Genomic DNA, 22,259 nt, shown 5'->3' on the forward strand with positions numbered 1-22,259 from the left:
GAAGATGGTAGTTGAAATATTAGTTAAAAGAAAAAATAAACTTTGTGATTGGGTTGAAATATTAGTTTTAAAAAAATTGTATGCTTGGTTGTGGTGGCTCACCCTCATTTAATTTCCTGGCTTCGCCACTGTCCAACACTCTAGTTATTAAAGAAACTCAACTGGCTCGAGTAACAGAAAGTGCAAGCGGCTTTTAGGACCTCGCTAATGGGTGGCCAACAACTATTCGAAAACAGCTTGTGCCAAGCTCATTTGCCAGGTCTGGTGACGGCCTTCTGGAGAAAACTTCTGTCAGAGAGTACAGCAGCCAAATCATTGCCACGGTTTGGTGTCTGTCACTGACCCTGGTGCCAACAGCTTCGGCGATTCCTCCCCCTGCAAGGCAAAGGTGCGTACCTTGTAACTATGATCACTCTGCAAGATTTCAAGCGTGAAAAAAGTTTTACATGGGAGTCCATTCCGACAGTTCAACAAGACATTAGAAGAATTACCACAGGTGAATCATTTTTACTCATTCTTCTATCTATATATGTCTATCCAGAAGGATTATGACAAGCACCACTCATATGTGACTTATGCTTCATCTGTTCACTACTTCACTGTTGCCTAAAAGGCTAAAAGTAACTATCAAATGATCATATATGTAGAAGTTTGTGAAGATTTATAAGTTTCGGGCAAAGGAACGTAAACATGTGACTCATGTAAAGAGTAATGTAACTTTTCATTTATATATCCCATACTGGGTTTTTTTTTTCGTATAACATTTTTACAAAATTGGGTAATGCACCCTCATCAATGAACAATATCCTCACTCAATTTTGGAAGCGGAAAATTGTTGGTGAAAAAGGAAACACAAGCGACTTATCGTGCCACGATCAAAAGAAAACGAATCCTCTTTGTGGAAGCTTCATATATATCATAAAGAAATCTCAAACTTGAGAAGCACGTTCGTTCGGTGGTTATTGTGTATTATCTCCTAGCTGGTACAGCTACCTCCTCTTGCCCTTCCTCATATTTTCAGCAGACAGTGGGGGGAAGTCATCTTCATTTTTCAGATGGTATGACTGTCCTGCATCCCTGGATTGTCCAAAAGAGTCATCAGTTAGTTGTATCTTAGATTTGTACATGAGTACACAATCAAATATAAACCGTGACTACATACATTTCCGGATTTTCTGTTGAATCCGTTCTGGTTTCCTGCTGTTCAGGTGAAGATGGTATGCTTGTTGTAGAATCTTGTAAGGTCTCATGACTTCCTTCTTCAGGGGATCTCTCAAGCAGCTCGATAGCTTGATCATTGTTATAAGTCTGCCCCTGCGACTCATCATGATTTTCTGGCTCTGGACTCCTTATTGTAACAAGCACACGCTTCTCGTTGCAGAAATCGTTTTTCTACAAAATTGGAAAAGTGAACAGTTTACTATGAAATCAGCACTCAGATGTTTAAAACGTTAGAACAAATCAAACACAAGTAAAAAAGAATGAAAGATCTAGAGTAGAGCTTGCAAATTAAATTTCAACAGAGAAACTAAATTGCAAGAAATGGAATTAACTTTCACCTTATTGGCAAAGAATGTTCCTATTCCTCGCGGCTTTGACATTTTCTGACCATTGAAAGCTACACCAGGATATGTGGATGGGTAGAATGCTAATCCCCGACGAAGAAAGCTACTTTCATCTGATCTACTGGGAAAACCAAATGGTGACGTGGATGCTGGACCAAACCAATTACTACCGAAAGTAGGCACATGAACTTGCACATCTAGCCTCTGCCCATTGCCATTCCTAACCATTGTGTTCTTGAAGAACTTGATCAGTTCATGCCCATAGTCTTTAGGGAACAATAGAATCTGACCAAGCTCTCTTGCCCCATATGAGAAAGCACTACGTATTCGATAGAAATTGGCTGTAATAAGGATAGTTGGGATGTCAGTAGTTGATTTATAAGTGAAAGGCATCATCTAAATTATATGTCTTCAATATAATAAAGACTAGAGACATAATACAAGCTTTAGCACCCTAGAAACTTGTTTAACTAGCAGAACTGTCCGAATATTGCTTAGGTCAACCTAATAATACATTGAACACTTAGGTATCACATAAAAAAATCTTGGAATTCTATGAGAGTAGGTATCTGCCATATGCTCACACCTACAACTACAAAAGAGCCTAACTGGATATTGGCAGCGCGATTCGTTTTTTATTCAGTGAATCCTTGCTACCAAATCGAGTCTTTAAGATTGTCAATACAGTTAGCTAAAGACTCATCTTTTAAGCTGATTCCTCAGTAGGTAAAACAAGTTATGGACTTCTTATGGTTGCAATGATCCAGAACATTTCTAGGTTTTCTATTGGTAGTTGAGACCAAATGGTTTCCAAACCGGGATCAGGGGATTTTTGACAGATTGAGATACATAGACAAAGTATGGATAACTTCTGTAAAGAGTGCAGAGGGGAAGGAAAATAGATAAATAAATTGAAAAAACCGCATACCTTGGTTCACACTGCGTCCTAGGTTGTTGTTTGCTCTCAGTGGATCCATGATGTTAAGATGCTTCTTCGTGAACGCCTCTTGACAGATATCAGGCGCCATTCTCTGAACGCTTTCTACAAATCGCCTGAGACCTTTGTTGAGCAACGGCCCACCCTCATCATTTCCTGGTTTCTCAACTAAAAACCAATAACAAGAATGAATGAGTACATAAATAAAAGTCGAGATTTCATGTGAACAAGAATCAACTACGTACGACTATACTCATTAACAGGACCAACCTACTTAAAGCATAAGCAAAAGTAAATGGTACAAGCTACAAGAAAATTATCGCTTACCCACGATTTGTGGCAGAGAAGATAGGCAGACTGGACCATTCAGACTGATACAGTATTTATCCCAGTCAAATTTGCTGAAGTAGTCCAGAAACCTATACAGCACCTGCAGAAAAACACTAGGCAATCAATAAAATTTTCCATGTCCATGTACCTTTCTACATTTGCATATTTAACAGGAATATTTGCTTCAAATACACTTACCTCTAGAGGGCCTGTCAAAGATGCCCCAAAGAACTGGAAGATGTACAAGACCATGGTCTCTAACGCATATGTAGAGATTAAACCATGGTGAGCGCCAAGAATGTGGCTCTCGTAATAACACCATGCTTTAATCAGTACAGTACTGCGTTTGAAGAGATGGTCGTGGCCAACAACAAAATCTGCCTGCAATTGAAATGTAAAACAATAAGTACTCAAGAATAGGGGGGACTGTTATTTCAACATGATTTAAAATTTTACATCTAGTAATGGGTGCATTCAATATTTGGATAAAATACTTAGTATTATGCGTACCTGCTCGAGAAAGCATAATGTACTGAGTCCTCCGTATTGATTGAAGGAAATGTCTATGACAAGACTCTGTACAATGCATTTTACGAGCTTTACCTGCCAACAGAAAACCCAAGTTCAATTCTAAAAGTTGAGAGCCTAATTAAACCCTAGAAGTACAACTATTTAGATAGAAGAGCATATATTTATACAAATTTACTAACCCTTTATGTGCACCTCTTGCAAATATGTTAATATAAATGAAGAAGTGTGGGAATGCTTCCAATGGTTTGTAAGGCTATATACATATAAAGGGAAATTTCATACAAACGTAAATTCAGAGGTTCGCACTGCCCTTTATTATGATAATCTCACCCTCATGACAGATGCTTAATTTATGTTGATGGAAGTTAAATGGTAGTGCCTTGTTCAGGAACATTTGATAATTTTCTAAGACAATGAAGAGTGATTAATAGAGTAGATTCTACAGTGACAGTAACTACAGAAAGGAAACTGAACTCATATTTCAACTTTAAGAACAAGAAATTATCATTTAAGTAATATAAACTTATAAAGTTGTAGGAGAATGTTAGAGTTAAATACCTCTGCTGCACTAATGTATTGGATGTCCTGTACTTCGAGTACAGCAGCAGGGTTTTGCTGTTCTCTTTCAAGAACAGCAAGGACGTTGTTGGCCACATCTCCCACGTTTTGTCTGCTGAGAGCAGTCAAATCAATATCTCCGTCAGGGAGGTATGTCTTCAGGGGCACCGATCCGAATGGGAGTACCTGTCAAAAATAAGTATTAATCAAAATCCAAAAAAAAAAATGATTATATAGGATACTGCAGGTTGAAACTAGCTGAGACATGGTGAACAAACAATGACCAATATAACTTAATAGTTGCATGAATATGATGTGTTTGACAACCGTAAAATTAGACAAAAGTAAGTCACGCGATATGAAATGTTTGAGAACTATAATGGCCAATGGATATTCGAGTTAGGGCAGGTCAATGGAGAAACCTCCTGGAACTGTCATTATCATTATCATTATCAAATCAAATATATATGAACTCAAAAGCAAAAACTTCCTGTACTCCTTTAATTTCTTTTTAATAAAACAGTTCTGCTTTAAACATGGATTTTTCACAATTACTGATCTGAAAATTTTCTGTCTAGAAAAAAGCATTTGAATTACAAGAGCATTGCTTGTTCGGCACTTCTTTTTTCTAGCTTTTTCAGGTTAACAGTAAAAGGAACAATATATTACAAATTAGATATGCATTAAACTAATTGAAAAGACATAAGCATATATATATATATATATATATATATATATATATATATATATATATATATATATATATATATATATATATATATATATTGGAACAAAAATGACAACTATACATGCAAGAAGCAGTCCCAAGAATCCATAAAACAACTCAATTATCACTGAAAGGTGAAACAAGCATCTCAAAAGCATACGAGAAAGGAATAATGTGAATAGCTCGTAAACATTTATAAACTTATATACAACTAGTAAATTCAACACAAATGTGAATGACTGAGACAATGTAGGTGGAAGTTTTCACCTGGATGACTAAAGGGCCATTAATAAGCCTTTGTACATGATTGGCTATTGCCCTCCTAGTATGCTCAGAGTGCTCTGTTGGTAAAATCCGACATAGTATGTGTTTAATTGCTTTTTCTGCTCTATGCCAATATTTTCGAGGAATCGAGAATGGGTGTGGATTTAATAAGGAGTGAGGTGAATATGAAGACGAAGTCGATGGGCCGTCTTCAATTGAGAAACCATTTTGTTGTGGTAATGGAAATCGAATACTGTCCATTTGGTCTTTAGTTTAAGTGAACCAACCACCCCTACAACGAAAACTTCAAACTATAGAACAGAACACCCGAGTGACAATTTCAATGCCACTTGAAAATCAAACAAGCTATTAGAAAACAATTGGAAGTTGGTAGTTGTTTTGCATGCAAAGATCAATGAAGCCTGAAAATGGTAGAAAAAAGAAGTTTTTAACCAAAAAAATTAATCTCTGCAAAAAACAGAACAACGTAGTGACTATTTCAATGTCACAAGTGAATCTAACAGCTTTGAAACAACAATGGAGACTTGAAAATGACTTGTTTTAGATTAAAAATATCCAATGCTAGTATGAAATGATGCTAGAAAGTGATAAAAATGACAAAAGAATTTCAAAATTCTGCACGAGGTTGTTGAAAAGAAGTTTTAGAGAAGAAAAAAAAACGTCAGAGAAGCTCTGAAGTTAAGAAGAGAACAAGTTGACGGGTGAGGTACTTCTAATGGCGTTTAAAGACAGAACAGAATACACAGGACAAAGCAGCTTTCTGTCTTTGCTCTCACTTTCTCAATCTGTCTCTCTTGGTATGAAAAACAGGCTGACTTCACTACAAACTACACAACGTACCCACACCACATCACTCTTCAGCCTTTTATAGACACTTCAATCCCCCCTGCCCCACCTAACGGGTACTTTTGTACGTATTCAGACAGGGTCTACTGTATGTATGCGTATGTATACCATGATATACATGGATAGCCTTGACTCGATTTTGACTTGCGCTTGTTTGATTACTTTGATAGACATGGCAATGTTGCCTGAATTCTGTGGAAATGATATTTTTTCAAATTATAAAATTATAGATCGTCTTGACAAAAAAAACATAAAAGAGTCATGTTTGAGTTCCTGGTGTTTATTTTATTGTAAATGAGTTTTCATTGTTTTAAAAAACACAGTAAATTGAATTTCCTTTTAGTATTGATTTGTCTAGACTGTTAATTTATAGATGCTTAGTTTATAATCACAATTTAGACTCTCAATTTCACTGCAAATTACTTGATATTTAAGAAATAACTTCAATACATTACTTCATTCTTACAAAATAAAACAAATTCATTAATTTTCTTAATGCATTTTTTATGCTCAAAAGTAAAGAATATGGTCATTTAACACCTATGCAAGTATGATGCCATACATAGTGTTTGCTTTCTAGACATATGGATATACATAGATGATAGATAGATACATACATACATACAGGATACATATTGTACTTACATATGTACATACAACAAATTTCTAATGTTATTATTTATTAACCTATTAATTACAATTTTAAATTGACTTAATAAAACTTATGATATAAGATGCTTTTGACATGCTTTGCTGCTGCTATTAGAGAATCAAAATTGTCAGTTTCAGAGGAATCCTTGCCCAACAGCATCTCTTACTTGTGGGGCTCAACTTTTTATTTGAAAATTAGGCGTTACTTTTAATGTGTAATCTTTTGGAATTACTGCACAGTAAAAATTGTATTTGTCACTCATGCCCAACTCGTGATTCCTCATTCTACATGTGGGAAAATATTAAGAGTTTCTATTTCCTTTTTAGATTTGACATATGTCAAAATCTTGCAAGATTGTGTATTATTTATTGTTTTAATTCAGGAAATTTCTATTTTAAAATTAAAAGATAAAAACCATTTAATGTATAGAATTCATATCTTTTTTTATGAAATAATAAAAAGTTCATATTTTGACAAGGCAAACATTCTAAACATTATCATGTCTTAATGTGTGGTTCATCTAACCTGTGATGTTTTTTTTTTTTTTTTTTTTCTAAATACATATATGACACCTTAGAATACCACATTTATAAGATTGAACAATGTCATATTTAGACATGATGACATTCCACGAGGTTTACCTTTTTCCAATGAATTAGATGAAGCTATATATTGAACCTAAGCCATGGACATTGTAATAGTAGTTGATAATTTAGAGATGATTTGATTTTAGCAATAAATACTTCATCTTATTAGAATTGAGGATGATATATCTAAAAGAGTCTTGACTCAGTTTTGACTTGCGCTTGTTTCACAAACATGACAATGTTGCCTAAATTCCGTGGATATTATCTTCTTTACAAATAAGCACAAAAGAGTCATGTTTGCATCTCTAGACTTGATTTACAATAAATGAGTTTCCATTGTCCTAAAAAAGCACAATGAATTGAATTTCCTTTTAGTTTTGATTTGTCTAAAAGACAATGTTTAATTGATAATCACAATTTGGACTCTCATTTTCACTTCAAATTATTTGATATTTGAGAAATTAAAGAACTTCCATACATTAGTGATTCTTTCTAAATAAAACCAATATTCATTAATTTTATTTCCAACTTAGTGCATTTTTTATGCTCAAAAGTAAAGAGTGGTCATTCAACACCTATGCAAGTATGATGCCATACATAGTGTTTGCATTTAATTTTTGACATATTGATATACAAAAATAAATATATACATACAACAAAATGTCATTGTTATCATTTAATCTATTAATTACCATTGTAAATTGACTTAATAAAGCTTATGATGTAAGATGCTTTTGACACGCTTTGTTGCTGCTATATCAGAGAATCAAAACAGTTAGTTTCAGAAGAATCCTCACCTAGCAGCATCTCTTACTCGTGGGGCTTAACGTTTTGTTTGCAAATTAGGCGTTATTTTTAGTGTGTAATCTTTTGAAATTAATGCACAGTAAGAATTGCCTTTGTAGCTCACGCCCAACTTGTGATTTCCCATTTTACTTTTGGAAAAATATTAAGATTCTCTATTGCCTTTTAAGAGTTGATATATTTCAAAATTTTGCAAGATATTGTGTATTATTTATTGTTTTAATTTAGGAAAAACATATTTTGAAAATAAAAAGACAAAAAACCATTTAATGTACAAAATTAATATTCTTCTATAAAATACTAAAAAGTCCATATTTTGAATAGGCAACCAAACTAAACATTGTCATGTCTTAATGTGTGGTTCACCATCTAACATGTGATGTTTTTCTAAATACATGTCGTCTTAGAATATCACATTTATCATATTCAATAGTTTCATATTGAAGTATGATGGTGTTCAATGAGGTCTGCCTTTTTCATTAGATAAAATGAAGCTATTTAACCTAAGCCATGGACATTGCAATAGTCCATGATTTAGGAAGGATTCGATTTTACCAATAGAGACTTCATCTAATTAGAATTGAGGATGATATGCATAATAATTTTGATAATTTGGAGAAAGAAATGGTATTTCATTATATACACCAAAAAGGAAATATCATACAAAAACCTATTATAAACTCCTAATTATGAATTGTCCAAATCAAGCTAAAAAAATAATAGCTATTGATATTAGTGGATTTGGGCATTTTAAATTTAGTCACTTGACATAGTATATGTTCTTCAAAATACTACAATGATGTGAATTATAAGTCAATAAAAATTTTAGATTAAAAAAGAAAAAGTTGGTTTGGATGTCCTTACCACCGAATGGTTGGGGAAACTCGGCAAGTGGTTCCTCATCTGGATCTTTGGTGATCGCCCCCTCATCAGAAAATGACTTGAATCTGAAAAGAAAGAAAGAAAAATTAAATCTGAGTTTATAGTATTTGATGTGACAAAAGAAAAAAAAATGTAAAAGTGACAAAACAATACATACATGACATTATGGACAAAATTATTCATATTGATTAATATTATAACCAAACAAGTCTTACTTTGTGAGAGGGGATATCGCACGATCACCATATGTACCATACCCCAATTGCTGGAGATGGTAGCATAACTCCTATTTTGCCATTCAACTCCATTTTGATTAATACTTTCAAAAGACACACAAATATGCATATCTGGAAGGTATATACTATCAAACGAAAAGACGTCTCTAATAAACTATACCAATAGTGTACCCGTCCCCCTGAAAAAAGGGGGACGAGACAAAATCAGATCAAAAGAAGAAGTGAATTTAAGGGGACGGGACAAATCGGAGCAAAAAGAAAAGGAGAAAGGGTGGAAAAACAACTTAATTAGAAACAATCAACTCAACTTTTTAGGTTTCAATAACATCCTAACTCGTTCAATCTATTTATCAACCAGAGACTTCTTTCATCTATCATTTCACTGGACGGAAGAAAAAGAGGTTTAGTCGCTGGGTTGAATGTGGATGCCTAACTAAGAAGAAGTGGATGGATGAATGCTAAACCAAGAGGCCAATTTAAAGCGTGAGGGGCGAGAAACACGAGGCGAATATTAAATATATAAATTAATAAAGATTCCAATACTAGCCGTTTAGATTTTGACGATCTAAAAATTAAAAGACTTCCCTAATTTGTTAATGGCAAATTGTATCTTCTTCATATATCGTGTGTGTGCATTCACTTTGAATTACATTAGTATAACATGCCCGTTTGAGAAAATTAAACTACTATTATTGTACACAATGGTCAATAATCATTTGTTCATCTCTGTTTACATCTGTGTGTACTTAGGTTATATGTTAGGGAACCTAACACACACCTCCGAAGTACATCAAAAATAAATAAATAAATAAATAATAATAATAATTGGGCTTTGTCCTTGGGCCGTAATCTCTGAATTCAGTTATCCATCTAGACACAGAAGAACCCAGATATGTCAGTAATTTATCAGAAAATATCGAGAAATTGCATTTCGTTATATATCGAAAGTCTTATTATCACTTGACCCAGTTGACCAAACTTAAGTAATGAGTCCAATACAAAACAAGAATTTAACATTCGCGATCTCTTAACAAATCCCCCATCATCATCATCATCATGGCAAGAACACCAATCAAACCCACAACAATCTTCTCGTTGTTGTTTTCAATATGGTGTTGTTTCTTTGCTATTTCTCTTGCATATAGACCCGGAGACGTTGTTCCTATGAGCAAAATGGGTCAATATCACTCGGTAATAATGATAATAATTATAACCTTTTCATAATTTCTTTTTGATTATTTTGATATATAATTGTTTTTTAATGTTTCAGTCGAGAACTGTCTGGTTTGATATGATTGGTCGTCAATGCCCCATTTTTGGTGTCAATCGTGAGGTACTATGTGTATATTTAATTCCATTGTCTTTATAACTATTTAGAAACCTTGTTCTTAATAGTTTATGGGGTGATTTACAGGTCTTTATTCGAGTAGAGAAGCCTGTAGGTTACACTGGTGCTGACCCGTATAAAATGTACGCTTTTATTTCCTGATTATTATCTTGATAGCGTTTTATATTGAAGCATGTAAGATTCAATCAAGTGTTTGGTAACAAGAAATATTTAATCTTTATGAGTATGGAAGTTACCGACTAAACCATGTAGTCACACTTCTAGTTGCCAATGCTGAGCCTAGCACCTATGCCTATTTTCCTAGAGCCTACGGGATTGTTGTTTAGTTCACTAAAACTAGGCCTTGTCTTGTACATGTTCTCATCATGAAAATAAGGTTGTTGGAGTTCTTGAATCATTTATCTTTGCATAACTGTTAGAATTTTTTGGCATGTCTTGTTCCATTTTTCTAGATAATGATGAAATTTACAGCAGTGTACTGGTACCGATGTGTTTGCAGATCATTTCAAGTTGGAAGGGAGAAATTTCTTATTCCCTGGCTTCTCCTTATAAATAGGAAAAGCTCTGAAGTGCCAATGATTGATGTACATTTGGTAGGATTGCTCTCCACTTTAATAAAATTTTCTTTTTAGATGAGTACTTAAACAAGACATTGTGACTTATTACATGAATTAAGTGATTTACTGTGTTGGAGGTCTATTTGATCATGATATTGTTGTTCAGCCATTGAATCTCGATTTATAATGGAACCTTATATAGAATCTGTATATTCTGCAGAGGTACTCAGGAAGTGATTTACATGGGGTCACAGCTAAAGTTATAGACATGCCCCACCACTGTATGTGATACTTCCCTTCCATCCCTTTTGTATCATTCCTTCTTGTCCAAGTACTAAATATGGTTTCGTGCTTTTCATTTTGTCGTTGACTTTTTGTTTTCAAAGGAACTTATTGGTAGACATTAAACTATTAAAGTATCCACGTGTTTTGGGTACATATCTATATAACCATTTGAAAATACTTTGGTACATATTTAATTGATCTTATAGATAATATACTTGGTATCAGCCGATTAGAGTATTACTTAGACGATGGTTCAGTGCATATTAGCATAGGTTGAGTAAATGGAACATCATTATCATATATTGTTTTAGGTTTCATGGCCCATCACTTCAATAAGGTGTTCACCTGTCTCCTTAGTGCTTCGAGCTCTTGAATGCACATTGTGTCTGAAGTTCTTATGATGTGAGCCACATAGCAATCCATATTGACCACGCTTTGATTGGGCGTCTCTAGATTAAGTAACGCTTCTATGTGTATTTCTCTCTTGAGATGTAAATTTGTGGGTTTATTATGTCGAATGGCTTTGATGTTGAAATCCTATTGATGATTAATCTTGTATTGCTTCCATGCAAGACTCACATTACTTTAACTGCAGGAGAAGTACTTTTCTGACTGTATTGCTGACTCTCTCTTCAAATAAAATTTTAAGCTCTCAACTTCGTTTATGATGCATCAATCTAGTATTTATTCACCTTCTGTTGATTGTGCAGTTGTTGAAACACATCCTGGCTTACGTAAGCAGTTTTGGGATCCAGAACAGTGGCCAAAACATGTTCTTATCAGATATACATGGTTAGTATATCAGTACATGCCTTTAGCTTTGCAAATAGCCAAATACATTATGTATTCTCTCTAAGTAGTAGTTGATTCTCAGCATTTTAGAAGTTAGCTGATCTGTGTTTCATGCCATGCCTTGTTATGGTGTTAATATGGTGTTATATTTCCATTCTCCAAAGTTGATGGTTTGGCAAATATTACAGGCAGGAGCAGTCTGAGATAGATGTTGCTGCTGGATTTTATGTATTGTTTGGATCAGGTAAAAGACATGTCATGCTTATCAACTTATTAATAATTGTATTTTCTATATAGCAAAGAAAGAAAGCAAGTTATTGAGGAAAATGGACATTTTGAAACTATAGTACATATGTGATACCTCTGCTACTCTCACGGCAATTTAAGAATCAGGATTGATGTTTCCAAGAAACTGGAATTAGTGGAATTTGGTGATTAACTCTAGTGAAATAAGCTCCCTTTTAGCTACAAACAATCAGGGATGGAACGGAACTGTGCATCAATAGGAGTAGAGTTAGGCTTCTGTGAACAAATGCTGAATAAGTTTCTGTTTTTGCATGTGAAACAGGACTTGTGCTATCTTTCATTCTTGCGATCTATATCTTGCAATCCTCCCGAGACAAACTAGCAAGGTAAGTGTATCTGTCACATTTATCAAGAAAACGAATTGCTCAAGGCATTCATGTATTACTTGTCCTTTGTCAGGTAGTCATTCTTGTGGTAATGCTCTATACATCTGATCCAAACTAAAAGTCATCTTATGGCATTTGTGTAATCTAGTTCTCCTTTTATCTGTTCTTGCTTACATTCTTGAGAGAATTTCTGGACGTTTTTTTTTTTTTCTCAGGTTTGTAAGGGAGACTGTTGCTGAAAGCAGCTTGCCTGGAGGAGGGGTGGCCAAGGTGGAATGATGTTGCAGTCAGATCTGCCAGATACTGTTTATCTAAGAGAATATGGTACCTTAAGAGATTTGTGCAATTGTACACTAGGTACCTGGTGTGCTAAAATTTTCACCTCATGCTAGGTTGCCCATGTCGTCATCTGTATATTCTAGTCATTTTTAAGCTAATTTAATACTCTTCTTACCCTGCTGAACCAAGAAGGAAACCGGTATTCCAAGTGATGTAATTCCTTTTTTTGTCTACTCAAGGTTTTACCACTTGGACCGATGAGTGTGCTTATTGGGTTATCTATCATTATGAGCTTGTATCTTTTGTTTCCTCTACGAGTTCATATATATTCTACCAATTCACCTTCTCCAAAATCCAACTCTTCCCAATAGAAAGAAAAACGAAAATAGAACATACCATCTTTTTTATACCTTCTTTTCAATAGACGATTTGTACTTCACTAATCACCGTCTTTTGCATAATTGCATAAAATGGAAATTAGACATTTTTCCAACCTATTAAGCTTGGTCCTTCGAGAACAAGAAAGTTATGGTCTTGTAGTTTCCCTTACGTTATACTGTTATCTACTTGACTAAAACCTGCAACTACACATGGCTTGAGCATTCAATCTATACATTTTTTTGTTCTATTATCGTCAGTATAAGTATGTATATATGATAATTTTCCGTATATTTTTAAATTAAAAGTTAGACTCGAGTTAAGTGCTACACGCCTGCTTTGTGAAGGGAGAATAGTGATATTAGAAGGGTTAATTAGAGTACACCCCCCAAGACGCCTGCTCTGTGAAGGGAGAATAGTGATATTAGAAGGGTTAATTAAATTCAATCAATGCAGTAGGAGAGCAAAACCCAAATCTGACCCAAATTAATTTTGTCAAACCCATACCCAACCCATTATATAACGGGTTACCCACCACAGTGACCCGCTAAGCCCGACAAAATCAATTCCGATGGTTTGCAAAATATTTAGTATTTCACGTTTTATTTATCAAAAATATATATAAAAATATATATGTATTAATTTTCAAAACCATCAATAATTTAATTACATATTAATGAAAATTGAATAATGAAACATATCTTTATCGAATGAATCAATATGGTAGTTGAGATGATAGATATCGGATTCACAGACAACCCAGATTGTAAAATATTTAGTATTTCACAATTTTATTTAAAAAAATATATATATATATATATATATATATATAGCTTAGGGGTGGGAATTTGGCCCTAACGACTAACCCGCACCCTATAAAGCCCTCACAACTGCCTTGAGGTCTCGACCCAACCAAGCCCCTAACCGCCCCTCGTTTCATACTTTTACTATAAATACACATACCATAATTTCAATCTATTTTCAATTAAAATAACACATTTATCACTTACACCCAAGTTTTGTTTTATATAACAAAAACTTGTCAACTTAAAAGCAAACCTAAGAATAACAATGAAAGCACTAGCCTAATAAAAATAAGACTTTTATTCCTTTGATCATCTCAAAGTCCATAACTTATTATATTTTCTCACTTATTTCTTATAAATTATATTTTTATTCACATCCAAGCCAAGTCTAAAACTAAAGGTTTCGTTTGTAACATAGAAACCAAAACACCCTTTGTCTAAAAAACATCCAATCCAAGTCGTTTCAAAATTTGACATTTGTAATCTCAAACCTTTTCCATCACTTGTTCAAAAGCCAATATTTTCATTTCCATACACAAAGCTTGAATCACTTTTAAATTAGAAGAAAGGTAATATTATATTTGTTTGAATCTATTATAGAAATAATTTATGATATTACAAATAGTTTAACAACTTCCATGACCCTTTAACCAAAACTATTATGTTTCTTCTTTATATCTATTACTTTTCCTTTAAAATGATAATATAATTATTTGTCTATGTATTTCAATGTTAAATGTAATTTCAAAAATGAGGTTTGAGTACAAGGAAGAACAAATTCAACTCTCGATGTACTTCCATTCATTAGATTGTGGATGTCATTTTAAATTTTGACTTATACGAGATTATTACTTACTTTGAGTTTGTAGATTATTGTACATTTTTGTAATATAAATGAGTTTTAAACCGATATAGTAAAAAAAAGAAAATATATAGGCCCGCCCTAAAGCCCGACCCTAAAGCCCCGAAAAGAGGGCTACAATATCCCAAAAGGCTTTAAATGTTTAGGGCAGGCTAGCCCCTAAAAGGACCTTAAATAAATACCAAATCTAAAACACCCACAACTTCACCTACAAAATGATTTAAACCCTAATCTTTTGTGCATATGATCTACTAACCATAAAGAACATCTCTACAAAAATTGAAAATTGAAAATTTTCAGAATTGTGAAATACTAAGTATTCAGAATTCTCTAAAAACTATATAGTTTTTATATATATTAATTCTCTAAAAACTATTCAGAATTCAATTACATATCAATGAAAATTGAATAGCGAAACATATATTTATCGAATGAATCAATATGACGGCTAATCCTTCTTCTTTTAGTCGTTTATTTTAGGTTGTTGCCTTGTTGGGATAGTATGAGATTTTAAAAAATAATTAACTTATCTTAAAACAGGTTATACATGTCACAGGTTAATGACCCGACCCATTAGACCCGAGAACTAATCGGGTCTACCAACGGATTACTCGGGTTAATATATGTGACCCTAACCCAACCCATTTATTTGACGGGTTCGGCGGGTCAACCCTTAAATGACCCAAAAGTCTTTTTTCCCAACCCAAATCCGCTAATTTCGTGTTGGGTTAGTGGGGCGTGTACAAAACTTCCACCCTTACCCCTACCCCCTCCTCCCCCGAAGACACCTGCTTAGATTAAACCTCCTATTGTTTAAATCAAGTGATTTTTTGTTCTTCCAAGCGCTCCAAGGGAATTTTGAACCATATACGCCTCATCTTTTCCACAGAAAAAGGGAAGTTACAACCTGCACAAAATCCTCGAAATTCCCAATTTTACTAGTTTGTCTCTTATAAAGGAAATAAAAAGAAGAAATAAAAGAAATGTAAAGTGGAATAAACTAACAAACGTGTGTATTTCTTCTTCATCTTCTTCCCGCAGAAACATGTTAATAACAATAATATCATCTTTTTGTTAGTTTGTTCTTAATGTATCCATCGTGTTTTTTTATATTTTGATTCCTATTTTTTCTTTTGTTTCTTTTCTAGTTATGACTTTTGAGGGACAAACTAGTAAAATTGGAAATTTTGAGGATTTTGTGTGAGGTGTAACTACCCTTTTTTTGTAGAAAAAATGAGACTTGTGTGGCTAATAATTCCCTTGGAGCGTTGGAGGAATCAACACTGGGAGCAAAAATTACTCGTTTAAATCATTAAATTTAAATACCCATTCTTGTTGATGTTTCACTTAATTCCATAACTATCCCTTATTATTTTTTTCCTCGATCACTCTCCTTACTCCATTTTTGCTCACATTGCCACCATATCTATACAAAATTATAACCCAAATACCAAGAATTTGAAACGATACTTACTTGGTAAATTATTCAAAGTATATTATAATCCATTTGAGTTTTCTTGGAACGGAAGATTTTAATTTTTAATTTAAACTCACTCGATCCAATTTGTTTAGACTGATAATCAAAGGAATTGAATTGAGTATTTAGAGGTTGAAATTGAGTATCATTGAGTTTACTTAAGTTGGGTATGTTATTGTTGTTGGGGTTATGGGATTTGGGTTGTGATTGATTGTTGTTGGGTTATGGGGGTTTAATTTGGGTTGTTTTTGAAAACAATTTTTTTAGATTTTAGTCACTAACTCATTTTAATTTTCTAACAAATTGTTTTAAAATTAAGTTTTAAAAATTCATTTTTCAAATCCCGTTTTAATGGGCCCTTTTCAATAGGGAGAAATTTCCATTTTTAATAGGAGAATGATTCTCGAGAAGATTTGTTTTAATAGGAAGTGTCAAAAAAAGGATGGAATAGTGGTAGTTTTAATAGAGCTAGAATTTATATTTTTTTTTAGAAAATTGGGACTACCGAAATGTTTTAACAACCAGAATTGAGTATTCAAGTCTAATGATTTAAACAATGAGGGGTTTAATTTAAACGGGTACATACTTTGGTGGGTGGGTGAGTGGGTGGGTTTAGTCTAATTATCCCCATATTAGAAATTTAGTTTTGGCAGTTCTACATAAAAGGAAAAACTTTGGAAAAGATTTAAAAATAATAATAACCGAGATTTCACTTGGTTTGGAACCTGAAAAAAAGTAGATAACATTTTACTGTTTTGAAGTGATAATTGATGCGGGATATGATAATTCCGGAATCAGAGTGCACTGTTCTAGAATGTAGTTTATAAGTGACAAGTTAATTCCTGCATCCAAATTACATCCCACTTTGTTAATCAAGTATTTATCAAACTCTGGGGAGTTGCAAACTTACACTACACACTTGAATAAAATGGGTTCTCTTGGTTTTCTCTCCCCCATCCTTGTTTTTCTGTTCGTCCTCTTCACTTCAGCAGAGACAACTGAACCTTCCAAATTAGTTGATAACATCTGCAAACAGACATCGAACCAGACTTTTTGTCTTGATGCTCTGAACTCAGATCCTCGTGCTCGTACCCTGATGTCGATAACTACCTCCTTGCTTACATCTCTTTCGGCCTAGCTTATATCAATGCAACAGATACTTCATCGCAGATTACACTCTTGCTTAAGAATGCAACCACTGTGAGGGATGAATACCTAATTGCCGGTCTTACGAAATGTGGCCGTAGTTACAAGATGGCAATCTCGGCAACTGAAGAAGCTTATAATGACTTGAATTCTGAGACTTACTCTAACCTCAGGGACTTGGCCAGTGTTGCTGCTCAAAGTGCAGCTAATTGTGAGGGTGCTTTGAATGGAACAGCAAGGCCTTCTCTATTGACTCGGAGAAATAAAGGTTTGAGGGGTCTTTGTGAGATTTGTGTTGTGATTTCAAATCTTTTTACGTAGTTATATGTACAGTGTTGTGATTTCAAATCATTTTACATAGTTATATGTACTTTGTCATATATTTCATCAACTTTTAACTCACTACTGTGATACTGTACGTCACCTTTATCCTTAATTTTCTTCTTTTTTCGTGGTTTTGATGTCAGAAAAATTGAAGGTTTATCCGGTTTGTATCAAAAGCTATACATGCAAAATATCGGTTGATCTGTGTTACAAGGCATTAAACAATTGTTATAGTTGCCTTTTTTCTCGTTCTTTATTTGTTGTGGTTGTTGTTGCTGTTGAAACTGTAGTTGTGTCCATAGACAACATATATCATATCGGGTATTGACGATAACTTGGATGAATAAAATTTTGTCAATTTTCCGAACTCTTTTCCAAGAAGACAATTAGTGAACACAGACAATGAGACAAACATAAAACTTGGTTATTGGCTTATTGCCATTAGGATTGTGGACCATGATGAGTAGTGACGTTTGTTCCTTCGCCATTATGATTGACAACCAGAACTCCAGAACATTGCCGTCCGGAGTAAGGCCACCAAGATTAGCTTGCCAAAACGTGGGCTCTCGAAAGATGATTTTCAGAGTAGTTTCATGCCGATGGGAATAGCAAGGGTGGTTTGCTCCTAGCCTGCTAGTGTGCTTGGAACTACAGTCGTGTTTGGTTTAGTATTGCTACTGCACGTCTGCAACATACCTCAGAGAATCGAGAGTCATAATGATTGACTGATTGTAGAAGTGTACTGCACATACTGACATTTTTTTTTCGATAATACTCACATAAAGGCTTTTTTTTCGCTAATAAATTGATCTAAGTTAACTTTTTGGATGGATTTGTCTCTCTGATTATATAGAACCTTGCTGTCATCGACTGGACTTGAGGCCCAACTCCCAAGACACCCAAACAGCCTTGACAGAAATCCAAAATATACTCATCGAATCTAGGTACTCGCTGTGGGCCAACTAATTTTAATTTTGTGTTGGGCAGACCGAAAAAAAAAAAAAAAAATTACAAGTTTGCTATTATCCTAAAAATCATGTTTTGTGTTGGGCACCCTATAACCATATCAAAATAACCTATTGCAACCTCTTCTAGCCTTTCACTATGCACCCACTAAACTCTAACTAGTGATAATAGTGATAATGAAACTTGGAATCTTTTTTGCCCTTTCCAAATGTATTCAATTTCTCTAACTTTGATGTAATTTATTTTCCTTCTCATCAATATTATTTTTATACTTCTTTCGAGCCAGCTTTCTAGAAGATGGGTTATTCATGTCGTCATCATCGTAAGTTAATAATCACCATGAATTCCGGTCAAACTAACTCTCTCCTGATTAATCTACTAATAATAATTTCCATCCTAATATCCGGCGTAATACCACAATCAATTCTCATCTCAGGTAATCGAAAAGTCGCAGTGGTCTATTGTAACAGTTGGAGGTTTAGTGTTGAAGCTAATGACGATGGGTCATGGAAACAAGTTCCAGAAAGGTGTCTTGAATTTGTGAAAAACTATGTTACTGGGGATTAGTGTGTTTATGATTCTGGATTAGTTGCTGATGATTCGTTTCTTCAGTAAAGATGTACTCATTGTTGGAAACTAAAGGATTCTTGTTAGTTAGGGCATCTCCAATGGGGGGAGGGGGGAGTGTGTAAAATTACACCTCCACATAGGCTTCACCTAGATGCCATTAAGATTTTACAACTCCAATTGCAAATTATTGTATAGTCCATAAATATCCACTTTCTATTGTTTCCAATGGAGAAGTGTAAAAACGTTTAATTTTAAACTCGGGATGACACTTGAAGTGACGTCCCTTTTTAAATTAAAGTGGGACGTCACTTCAATGTCGTCCGAGTTTAAAAATTTCAAATTGTGACTTTAGAAATAGACATGGACGACATTCCAAGTGACGTCCGAAATGTTTTTTACTCGTACGTCTGTTTGAGTGTCGCCCGGATTTTTATTAGCTGATAGCGAGAGGGAGAATTCTCCACCCTCTCTATCAACTAATACTCTATTACCTACGGTATAACACCCACATTGAAAAGAGTTTTTTTACATTTGAGTGTAAAATTTCCACTCTATACGGTTTACACCCCCATTGGAGATGCCCTTAGTATTTATATATGCTATTTATATGTCGGGTGAAGCAAGTTTGCAAACTCAACACTAGTCTAAGCTCAGTTGTGGGGTACTTACAGACTAACCCCAGCTTTTTCAAAAGAAAGCTTCCATACATCCTCACCGTGCACCCACAGCTGTTGTTTATTGAGATCAAGTAGTTTGTAAATATCTACACACATTTAACGAACAAAAAAAATATCTACACACTTGCAAGGCTAAGAGAGTTTTGGGACAGGCGTGTAAGCCTGATTCAGAATCATTAAAGTGACAAGGGATGGGATGGCAGTATGGCACTCCCATATTTCAAAGAAGCGGATGTTTATCACAGTTTTTGTTGCATTGACAAACATCCCGAGATGGTTTCAACCCGAATCACTTCCTTTACAGGTGCTAACATCCATTTTAGATTTTGAGTTTGAAATTACTTTATATAGAGAACTTTAGATGAATACACTTGGGCTTCTAAGCTAGGGAACCTTCACCTATTCAGTTATGCAGAGAACACCACTGGCAGCAATAAGAGGAGCTTTGCCCTGAATCTTATAGCCATTGCTATCACCTGATTAGTATCCGCAACTACATAGCATATTGTACACCATTTTGAATACCAGACTTACCAAGATTGACATGCGATGAAGGAGAACAGAGACCCACATTCACCTATTCTGATCACTATGACAGTGTGACTACAAATAAGTATAAAATAATGCAACCAATATTCCAATACTATTATTACTTGAACAAAGAATCGTACAAAATTATTAAAAAGTACGTGCATGACATATCCAGATTTCCCGCAACAAGGTTTACTCAAGAGTGTACCTCATGAAGCACAAGGTTACAGCTCCAACTCCCAATATATAATAACAACAAATACCACTAATAATGATACAAAACCATTCCAATTCGCTAGAAGAGTCGTAGAGAGTGATATCACAACATACAAACAATCTCTAAAAAGTAATTACTACACTAAACATGCAATTCGTAGTGAGGAGAGAGTAATGGAACATATACACATGATAGAAAGTCCAATTTTCACATAAACTACAATTTCTACTCAAACTACAAACATTCACTTAAACTAGTCAAGAGGAGGGGTAGACAACCAACGATTTCTTTGGTTGGCTATTCCTCCACCATAGATAATAGCTCCAATCAATGAAATCCTAACTGATTTTCCTCAAATAAATGGGGCTACTAAACTCAAAGTGCGATGAACAAGATGATTTATAAACCTCCTTGGTAACCTTGGCTTGGATATTGGGAAGAACTAGATGAATCCCCCGGAATTCGAGAGAGGGAGACCGAGAGAGAAAACCCCATATCCCGTGGGTTCTATTGCATGCTAGAAATCCACCTTAGGCCCATTACTGGAAGTAATGGCCCAACTCATATAAAAGCCCAAAAATGTGAGGTTTTACCAGTGTTCTAAAAAACGCTAGGCAGTAGTCGGGCGGTGGGAGAGCCCTAGCGCAGTGCTTAGAAGGCCTAGGCGCTAGGCGGTTTTTTTCCTAATATATCTAGTAATACACACATATACTACAAAAAATAAACACAAACAAAGATACTTACTACAAAAATGCGTAATAGTTGAGAAATAATGACTTCATATAAAAACATACTCTTTGTTATAGTGGTATATAATTTACATTAGATTTAAGTCTTTTACTCATTCAAATCTTAAGCCTACATGAGCCTTTATGTTTCGACATTTAATCATTTAAAAAAAAAAAAAAAAAAACTTGGTCAGCTTTAGCCCTTTTAATCGGGTCCGTCTAGACCCGCCTAGTCGGTCCACCGATTTTTTAAATGACTAAGGCCTAGGCGAGTTGGTTGGGCACCGCCTAGCACTTAGAGACCGCCTAGACCGATTTTTAGAACAGTGGGTTTTACAGATGGACCGTCCTTTGTGAGCTATTTTGTCCTGTAGCAAGAAAAAAGAACCCTATCTTATTATATAGACTATAATTTAACCCGTGGCTACGCCACTCAAGTCATTATGGGTGCCTTTCACACTCAGCGTGTCAACACTACAAATTACATCTAGTCTTCGTGGAGGCGATAAAAAATTATATATGTTTCCAAATAATCGTACAAAATTGATCTAACTTGAATGACATTTTTACAATACGAATGTATAGTAACGTAATCTAGAAATTACCTTTGTCTTCAACCTGAATGATTCTTGATTTTGTTTCTCACCATTTACTTTGTATCTAACAAAGTAATATAAAACCTTGTAGTTCATTTCCTCTTTTTTCTCAGCTCACAAAGCTTTATGGATAACAGCCGATGGAACT

At 34.5% G+C, this 22,259-nt stretch overlaps 2 protein-coding genes and 1 long non-coding RNA gene across 3 annotated transcripts; 2 read left to right on the forward strand and 1 right to left on the reverse strand.

Moving 5' to 3' along the window:
- Positions 1-135: 135 nt before the first annotated feature.
- On the reverse strand, positions 136-9,332 carry LOC147517927 (uncharacterized). The gene is made up of 10 exons (XM_086594714.1): positions 8,920-9,332; positions 8,687-8,769; positions 3,922-4,107; positions 3,343-3,435; positions 3,031-3,213; positions 2,830-2,932; positions 2,494-2,670; positions 1,560-1,906; positions 1,163-1,392; positions 136-1,077 (listed from the first exon to the last, which is right to left on the reverse strand). The coding sequence occupies exons 1-10, from the start codon at positions 9,047-9,049 to the stop codon at positions 990-992; spliced, it is 1,620 nt and encodes a 539-aa protein (XP_086450840.1). The 5' UTR covers positions 9,050-9,332; the 3' UTR covers positions 136-989.
- A 575-nt stretch (positions 9,333-9,907) lies between these two features.
- On the forward strand, positions 9,908-13,142 carry NPU (ATP-dependent helicase/deoxyribonuclease subunit B). The gene is made up of 9 exons (XM_086589964.1): positions 9,908-10,131; positions 10,211-10,273; positions 10,355-10,410; positions 10,788-10,881; positions 11,066-11,126; positions 11,841-11,922; positions 12,111-12,166; positions 12,491-12,554; positions 12,770-13,142. Exons 1-9 carry the CDS (start codon positions 9,997-9,999, stop codon positions 12,831-12,833), a joined length of 675 nt encoding a protein of 224 aa, XP_086446090.1. The 5' UTR covers positions 9,908-9,996; the 3' UTR covers positions 12,834-13,142.
- Positions 13,143-17,011: 3,869 nt separating this feature from the next.
- On the forward strand, positions 17,012-18,193 carry LOC147517929 (uncharacterized). Its single transcript, XR_015213966.1, has 2 exons — positions 17,012-17,770; positions 17,970-18,193. It is a non-coding gene; the product is annotated as an uncharacterized LOC147517929 (long non-coding RNA).
- The last annotated feature ends 4,066 nt before the right edge of the window (positions 18,194-22,259 follow it).

Source organism: Coptis chinensis, chromosome 2, assembly GCF_015680905.1.
Source record: "Coptis chinensis isolate HL-2020 chromosome 2, ASM1568090v1, whole genome shotgun sequence".
In the NCBI taxonomy this organism is placed as follows: Eukaryota; Viridiplantae; Streptophyta; class Magnoliopsida; order Ranunculales; family Ranunculaceae; genus Coptis; species Coptis chinensis.

Bases quoted from the DNA above. Each gene is read 5' to 3' on its own strand.
- NPU (XM_086589964.1), top strand. From the start codon at position 9,997: ATGGCAAGAACACCAATCAAACCCACAACAATCTTCTCGTTGTTGTTT. The intron at 10,882-11,065 runs GTAGGATTGCTC...TATATTCTGCAG, and splicing joins CAATGATTGATGTACATTTG to AGGTACTCAGGAAGTGATTT. The intron at 12,555-12,769 runs GTAAGTGTATCT...TTTTTTTCTCAG, and splicing joins TCCCGAGACAAACTAGCAAG to GTTTGTAAGGGAGACTGTTG.
- LOC147517927 (XM_086594714.1), bottom strand. From the start codon at position 9,049: ATGCATATTTGTGTGTCTTTTGAAAGTATTAATCAAAATGGAGTTGAA. The intron at 3,436-3,921 runs GTATTTAACTCT...TTCTGTTGGCAG, and splicing joins AATACATTAGTGCAGCAGAG to GTAAAGCTCGTAAAATGCAT. The intron at 1,907-2,493 runs GTATGCGGTTTT...TCCTTATTACAG, and splicing joins AGGACGCAGTGTGAACCAAG to CCAATTTCTATCGAATACGT.